We start from the raw sequence: 8,349 nt of genomic DNA, 5'->3' as shown, positions 1-8,349 counted from the left end.
GAAGACAATGTCAAAAATGCGGGAGTCGGGTATAACTTATATAACTGCTTTAAAATTGAAAGGGGTCACCTGAGTATCATTGTGTTCCCATGAATCATATCCGTTCAATGAAACTAGAACATCTAATTTTTATGTATTCATAGCACTGGCTGGCAAAAAACTGTACCATTGGGTTTAAGCTTGATTTAAACAAAGTTGATTGTATACATAGAAGATAAATAAAATTACCTCTTCATCTTTCGAAAAAAAAAATTCTGAAATTTCATCTTTCTCTCATGACTTTCTCGTTCTCAACTTATGTCCAATACTTTGAATTTTGCATGTCCTATCGGGTGCAACTGGTGTTATATGATTAATGTTGTGTACCGTGATGTTTGATACCTGACACCTAATTGGACATGCAAAGTTTAAGTTCTAAACAGAAGTTGAGAACGATAAAGTCACGAGAGAAAAGATAAAATTTCAGAATCTTATGTTACATGATGAAGAGGTAAATTTATTTATCTTCTCTGTGTATAATTAAACTTTGTTTAAATCAGCTTAAATAGATTTTCTTTTAGTCCAATAGTGCAGTTTTTTGCAATCAGTATTATGAGTACATAAAAGACTGGTGGTCTTGTTTTTATTGGAAGTTTATGATTCATGAGAATATAATGAATGCTTTGGTGACCTCTTTTTTCTTTAAAGCAATTATATATGCTATCTGACTCTGTCGCTTTTGACTTTGTCTTTCATCACCTTTAGTAATGAGACAAATAAAACTTCTAATTAGTTGTAAAGTAGCATACAATTTCCAATGCACTTTTCAGATATTAATAAGTCCGATTCAAGAACGATATGAGAATAAGCTTTTTTCAAACAGCGGTTAATTCCATACAAACAACCGAAGTTTCATCTTGATTACTATTTCAATTCTTGAAATAAAATGTCATAGATATACTTTGAAAGACTGGAAGACCTTGCGGGCGAAACTGAGACTGCAAAGGCTGCTGGTGAGTATGATGACCCTGTTGGTGTGTCTGACTCTGCAATGGACCAGGAAATGCCTGCTGTTGACTGTATTGCTGAGACATTGGTTGTTGATTAGGCTGAATAGGATGTTGCTGATTAAATGCCCTGCTTGTAGAGCAGGATAAAGTTGAGACTGTGCAGGAGTTGGACCTTGAGAAGGTACCAAGCCCCATTGCTTATTGGTGCGCAAAGGAGGTTGTTGAGGAACCTGACTATGAGATTGAGTTGGAGGAATAAGCCCACTAGTAGGATGTGGACGTATTGGTGTTTGCTGTGTAAACCCTATAGGCATTTGCTGTATGGGCTGGGGCTGTGGATAGGAATTGTACCCTGAAACAGCATTGGCTGTTGAATGGAGGGTTTGAGTCTGTCCATGAGCAGGTTGGCCAGCCTGAGGGGGGCGCAATTAGCCATGAGATTGTTGATGAGGTTGAACACTTATCTGCGGTTGAAGTTGTGAATGAGGTTGATGCACAAACAGCTGCGGTTGGGCTTGAGAAGACTGGGGAGGGTGAACCTGGGCAGGATGCTGCTGATACTGTGGCACCTGTACATGGTGTTGTGAATGAGGTTGCATCGGATAGGGCTGAGGATATGGCGGAGGCTGAGTAGGTGGCTGAGCATGAAAAGCTGGAAATATTTGTGATGGAATTTGGGTATGAGAATGCCCAGTAGGTGGAAACTGCTGTTGTGAGTTGACTTGAACCTGGTTTTGATGTTGCTGAGCCATAGCTTGAACTTGTGGTTAAGTTGGCCCTTTAGGTAGAGCTTGCATTTGAGGTTGAGGTTGAGATTCAATGGTTGCGGCTGGGGCTGGGATCGAGGCTGTCCTGGGATTGGGGTCTGGGGTTGTGCTGGTGGATGCATGTAAATTGGAGGTTGTTGCTAATATTGTTGGACGGGTTGTTGCTGATAGGGATAGTATTGTTGATAATTTTGCTGTTGATAATGATCATATCCAGCATATTGCTGAAAATACTGTTGATATTGTTGCTGGCAGTGGCGGATGTACATTGATGGTTATGGGTGCTCAAGCACCCATTACTTTTGGAGTGATGAACTATGATTTATATAAAAAGCTAGTAATTCTTACAAATATATAACTTGAGCACCCAGTCGTAATAGTAATTTTCAGATAAATAATATTTCAGCACCCATGACTTAAAAATACTAGATCCGCCACTGGTTGCTGATACCACTGATCTGAAGTAGGCACACCAGCTGAAGCTGTAGCAGGAGCCTGAGAGCTGGCACTTGTCTGCTGATTCGGATCTTGTCCATGAAGTGGGGAAGCAGCAGTGCTTTGAGGATTTGGTGTTTGAGAAGCTGGAGTTCTTGAATGAGTTGTAGTCTGATTTGAGTCATCACCAGCACCACTGGTGGCTGCTCCAAAGCTAGGATTATCTTGGGCACCATTAGCTGCCTGTTGTGCAGGATATATACCCTGGATAGAAGATATACTAAGAAATCATTCCTTATAGGAAAAGATGAGTACTACATATGCATGAAAAGCACTCACAGGACAACTCTGAGCATGTTCATGCACTTGTCGACGCACAATCTGGACTCCACATCTATTGCATATAACAGGAGAATTCCCAAAGGAACATCCAGAACAATGGGAAGTGCATTCAGACAAGGGACCTTCCTATGTGCATCCACTTCTGTGATAGAGACAGCGCACTTTAACTTTGCCTGTGTTTTCAGCAAGTGTCTTGTCTGACTCGATAAGGGGCTGCATTCATTGTGATTACAATTTGTTAGGTATTATTTGTTTCTTGTTCTTTGGTAGTATTCGTCAGAGTTTTTATCTTTTAGGTAGTTTATTGTTAAATTTTCTACTTGCATGTCCTTAATTTGGTTTATTTACTCATTCTTATTTGGAAATTGATACCTAGATGCATGATTTGGAATATTAGATGAATACTAATCTAATTTTCTTATAATGAAACTTAAAAGTAATTGTACTACAAGAACCTACATTCTTATTCGTGAACGAAAGCAAGTTGAAGCTATTCAACATGGGAGCACATCTGTAATACACACTTTTTATATATTAAAAGATTGCATTATTTGAATGCAATTATACTTCCCACTTATAAATATACATAAAATTGATAATCCTTGTGCATCCATGCAGTGAACTAACAGAAGAACAAACCAAACTATCAAAAAGATAATTAACCAAGTAAATTAGCCTCTATGGCAAGATCAATTCATCACTTGTACTTTCAGTCACTATATTCAAATGAAATACAAACTTAAAGTATAGCTCAATAGTATCGGTGATTCAGTACCCAGCTACCGGAACTCTAGCTGCAGCATTAATAGATAATAAAAGTAATTAGGCTTAAACTATGAGAAGACTTATACAATTTTTCAGATTAAATGTCACATCATTTTTTGAGTAAAAATTCATTTCAAGGATGGATTCCAAATGGCAATGAAGCTTAAACATTTTAAAACATATGCAAAGTGAGACATAGAAGAAATATAGGAAAAGGGAGAAAATGATATTAAATAATTGTGTTGGTACTCACTTATGGAATAAGTGAGATGAATAATGAGAGGATATATGTTTATGTTCAAGATACAGTTAACAATATTTGAGTTCTTTCTGCTTAAGTAGTTATTAGACTTGAAAATACCAAATAAGGACAAAGCAGTACAATCATTAGAGTGAATTTCATCCAAATAAAGCTTTGTGTTCGAATAGGAATTACATGAATGGTAAATTTAGTTGTACCATATCTATAGCTAATGTATCATATAAGTTTCAATTATGCATACGACTAATTGAGGCATCCTAGTTCAGTTCATATTGCCGCAAAGAGGAAAGTTAAGACACCCACATTTGTCTATGAAATGCCATAAAAAGAAATTAAATTAAGATAAATAAAAGGGACACATCTATACAAAAAAAAAAAGTAAAGCTTATTTTTTCCTTGGCAATTACCTTCGCGATTTGATAATCTTGGGAAGATACGATTTTTGAAGGATAGAACTAAAAAGATTAGAAACCTTAGTGTGCACCAAGTCGATACAAAAGCAAAATTAGAAGAAAGATAAGTCAGTTGAAAAATTGAATATAGAGGTGAAATGTTTTAAAAGTTTGTATCCATTGTTAAAGGTGTAGTTTTTACCCTAGAACAACTGCTCAATAAACTAAACAAAAGCAGAACACTGAAATTATTTTTTCAAAAAAAGGGACCTAAAATTGAAAGGGTGTGAAAAGAATGTCAATGTACCTGAAGGACGGCTTAGAAATTGGTGAATCTAAAATCAGCCCTTTCTCCTGGTTTGGCCTGCTTGATATTCTACCGCTGGAACTTGAACATTCTTTGTCACATAAGCCTCCTTACACGTGAATTGATCCCCAAGAACATAATTTACATGTATAGAGAATAAGAATTAACAGAATTAGCCATTTCAAACCTCTAATTGTAAATGACGAAAGGAAAATCTTAAAGCAAATATCATGTTGCAAGAAAAAAGAGAAGAATTGGAAATTGGAATACAGAGAAAGAGGATAGAAATGAAATAGACCGAAGAAGAAAGAATGGACCAAATGGGCTTTCATGCCCCTAATAATCCAGTTTAAGACCTTAATCATTATTGGGAATGGTTGTTTGTATGTTTCTCTTTTAACACCTGGTAATGGGAAATTCTCTGATCCTTACCTTTTTTTTTTGTATAGCTCCTTGGTGAGAGTCCCTCTTTTTTGAGTACTCTATCGATTGATTCCTGGACACTCCAGTAGCCTGCAATAGGTCTGTTTCCTTATCTGACTCATCTTCTGTTATTTCCTTTAAAGATTCCTCCTCCTCTATACAAGTCTCATCTGGGCATTCATCTGGCTCACTCAGGGGTGTACCCTGTATCTCAGTTTCTTTGCTTGTTTCCCCTATGTCTGCTACTTTCTGCTTCTGGGGATCATCCTCATTCATTAACTATTAAACTTGTTGAAAGTAATTTCTTCTTTCTCTATTATAGGGGTATGCTTCTTTGTCCTCGAGTTGTTTTGTTTCTGGGTCCTCCACTGCATCTCTTCCTCTTTTCCTTTCTCAAGTATCTTGGAATAGCAAAATTTGAAGTTCTTTAGGTTCCTTAATAAGAATGTCTTTCCTTCCTCCTCCTATAAGCAAATTTTCTTGTGCTATTTCATTAATAAAAAAAATATTACTGGGGTGTGTTTGTTGAGGTACTATTAACTCCCTGTCCCTTCTCCATAGTTGATTCCATCTGTCCTGAGGTTGGTTTCATTGCCTTCCTAGTGCTGGTGCCTTTAGCATTAGAGGTGGTTTATCCATACCAAAAATAGCACATGTTGGTTTGTAAGCTTGTTTAGGAGGTGCACTCCGGCCTCTTTTAGAAATATTATTATTGCTTCTTTTGACCATCTTTGACAGACTCGTCACTAACTGATCCAATAAATCACTTTTGAGATCTCAACTCAAGTAGTCACCACTCCAGAATAATGCTGTACACAAACACAAATTTTATTTCAGGTGAAAGAAATTTTACTGGATCATCCATTAATAACAAAATGCTAGAACATAAATAGTAGAGCAATGATCACTCTTCAAATTCAAATAAATATAAATATATAGCTGAGTAATGGAAGTCAAAGAAAACCTGGAACTATTGCAGTTTTCGTCATTTTTGAAATAAAAAATCAAAGCCATCTTATATGAAATAATATAAACTCAAATTGTCCTAAGAAGTGCACGCACATATGAGCTATTATGTCAGATACAAGTAGACGATAAGGCCTGCTAATTCGTCCATCAAGACAGGCACATACACTACACAAGCTTGTTCACTACACCATTCAGTTCCCTGTATGCACATCTCTTTTGTATGGAAAGTTTAAGGAGAGGGCATCTTGCAACTGAAACACTTCATATAAATTTGGGTTCATGAGCGAGATTTCAAAAATATTATTTTCAAGTGTGTATAATACAACATTCAAATTTCATAAATAAATTGGCTCTAATGTTAGGTGCAACTGATAATTAAAACTTATAAACCTCCCCTTAGTTACCTCTCATAGTTCAATTTATTTCACACCCAAAATTTTATATTCGTGAATGCTGGGAAGTGCAAGATGATTTTACCAGATTGATTTTCAGTTTGACAAAGAGAGTAACATGTTCTAGAGCTCTTAGCCATCTCACAGTGAAGAAAAAGGTGACTTACTGTTTCCTTTCTCTCAAACATCAAATGTCAGAGTTGCTTCACAGGCTACTCCAACTGAAGAAATCCACTTTTAAGGTATCTTCCTCACCATATTGCCTTCAGGGATCTAACTGCATCATTTACTAACAAATGACTGGAGTAGAAAGATTTCATACTTCCCCAGAATCTACCAATCTCATCACCTGGCCAAAGATTAGCAAAAATTAGCAGTACTAAATACTACATAGAATTAGAGCAAAGATCTAACCTCCAACGGTTACTCTCAACCCCTAGCTAACACTTGCAACATAAAAACTGGATGAAAATTAGCGAAAATCTAACCCCAAAAATTATTGTGAGATAGATTTAAAACATGCAGCACAAAAGTATTCTAATTAAATACAAAAGATTAGAATAGTACAACAATATTTACCATAATTGATAGCATTCATGGCAGCTCAACATCATTAAAGGAGAAGGATGAAGCTCTGGAAGCTCCAAGAAGGCCCATGACAAGGTCTCAAACAAAGAAATTTCAAGGCAAACTTAACAGGCTTCAACTGGCAATTAAAAAGTGTCTTATAATAGAAGAAGAGCTCCAGCACAAGGAGGATCTTTGGCCAAGTCTTACAACTATTTTAAGGCCAAAATTAAAGTCCAAGAGGAGATGGAATGAGGCCCAAATATGCCCCAAAAGAGAGGAATTTTCAGCAGCCCAAATAAGCCCAAAAATAGTTTCTAGAATATATATTTAATAGTTGTTTTAATCTATGTTGACTTGCATTGGTCTATGTGTATGTTGACTACATTGGTCTTAGTGTGGGTAGTCTTCTATGCTTCTAGGGAATATAATTCTCATTTATTGAAGTCTTGACTAGCTCCTTCTTTACTACTATATAAAGGGGTGCTTGTCTTCCATTGTAGAACATTATCGAAGATTAATATTATTATTGTGAGTTCTTTTGAACCTTTGTGAACTTTACTTTGAAGATTTATCTTGCAACCCTAACTAGTTCATAGCTTAAGGTAGTAAGATAATTTTCTTTCTTGTGATATCTTTGGTTTCTTTTGATATTCTTCGAAGGCGACTAGTTTCTTTTACTAGTTGTTGTCGTAAGTTATTCAAACTAGAAAACAAGATCCGAATCTAGTTCTTGATTAGCTTATCTCTAGTGAAGGCAATTGGTTTTATAACCAACTTGTTGTCATTAGGATCTTGTCAAAATCTAGATTAACATAATCTCGGGGTTCTTGGACCTTTCCTTGAATTTCGACATATCTAGTTTATTTTTCTTGCTTTTCTTAATCCGCTTGCATTTCTTTACTACTTCCGTATTTCATCAACTTATTTTCTTTAAGTTCTTGGATCTCCCAACCTTTGTGTTATCAAGTGGTATCAGAGCGGTTGTATCAAGATTCCGTTCTTGATAAATCTTGGGGATTTCTTGAACAAAGGAGCAAAAAGAAAATGTTACTGTAGTAGTGAATAGTACGCTATAAAAAAAAGAAAAAAAAAAGAAAAAAAAAGGGAGAAACATATTTGCTCTTGAAGAAATCAGATTTTTGTTTGTGTTTGTTTCCAAAGTCAAGAAAGGAAACAAGGAGAGGGGATCCTAGATCTTTAAGAATAAAAAAAATCAATTTTTCTAATCCTTTGATCTTGTTCTAAAAAAAAAAATCCTTTTCTTTGTTCGAGGTTTGTTTCAACTAAATCCTACTCTTTCTAGGATTCGTTCTTCACTTTCTTTAGTGCCCCAAAATTCCTTATTTTACTATTGAGGGCTTTGATACGAGTTGGGTTTAATTATAAATCTACAAGGTATTTTCCAAAGGTTAGTTGAGGGGAAAAAGGCAAGAGTGGGTGAGAACAATAGAGGGAAAGAGCCAAAATTTGAGTGATAACTACAATTATTTTTTTATTATTTTAAGAAAGATGTCTCATACAGGTGTTAGTGATGATGAACAGAGGACTCTTCAAGAAGCCGAAATCCGAGCAAGAAATGATTTCACTCTACAAGCTATGCATCAACAATTCGAGAGATGGAACTTGCAATTCCAAGAGATAAGGGATACTATTGCCGAACAAAATGAGACAATAGCTGCACTTAGGAGGGGAAATCAACCTGATGTACAACCTCGAAATAATCCTAGGCCTCTTAA

General features: G+C 36.0%; 1 protein-coding gene across 1 annotated transcript; it reads right to left on the bottom strand.

Annotated features, from left to right (window-relative positions):
- Window positions 1-816: 816 nt before the first annotated feature.
- On the bottom strand, window positions 817-4,958 carry LOC109211484. Its single transcript, XM_019375027.1, has 5 exons — window positions 4,886-4,958; window positions 4,692-4,790; window positions 4,260-4,365; window positions 2,531-2,746; window positions 817-2,455 (listed from the first exon to the last, which is right to left on the bottom strand). Exons 1-5 carry the CDS (start codon window positions 4,956-4,958, stop codon window positions 2,182-2,184), a joined length of 768 nt encoding a protein of 255 aa, XP_019230572.1. The 3' UTR covers window positions 817-2,181.
- Window positions 4,959-8,349: the final 3,391 nt, after the last annotated feature.

Source organism: Nicotiana attenuata, unplaced genomic scaffold (assembly GCF_001879085.1).
Source record: "Nicotiana attenuata strain UT unplaced genomic scaffold, NIATTr2, whole genome shotgun sequence".
Taxonomy (NCBI): domain Eukaryota; kingdom Viridiplantae; phylum Streptophyta; class Magnoliopsida; order Solanales; family Solanaceae; genus Nicotiana; species Nicotiana attenuata.
Note: the sequence above shows the minus strand (reverse complement) of the source record. Positions and strands in the feature narration are given on the sequence as shown.

What these genes read in the sequence shown, in the direction of transcription:
- LOC109211484 (XM_019375027.1), bottom strand. Translation starts at nt 4,958, where the DNA reads ATGAATGAGGATGATCCCCAGAAGCAGAAAGTAGCAGACATAGGGGAA. An exon ending in ATTTCTAAGCCGTCCTTCAG is followed by an intron (nt 2,747 to 4,259) that starts GTACATTGACAT and finishes CAATGAATGCAG; the next exon opens with CCCCTTATCGAGTCAGACAA. An exon ending in AACATGCTCAGAGTTGTCCT is followed by an intron (nt 2,456 to 2,530) that starts GTGAGTGCTTTT and finishes TCTTCTATCCAG; the next exon opens with GGTATATATCCTGCACAACA.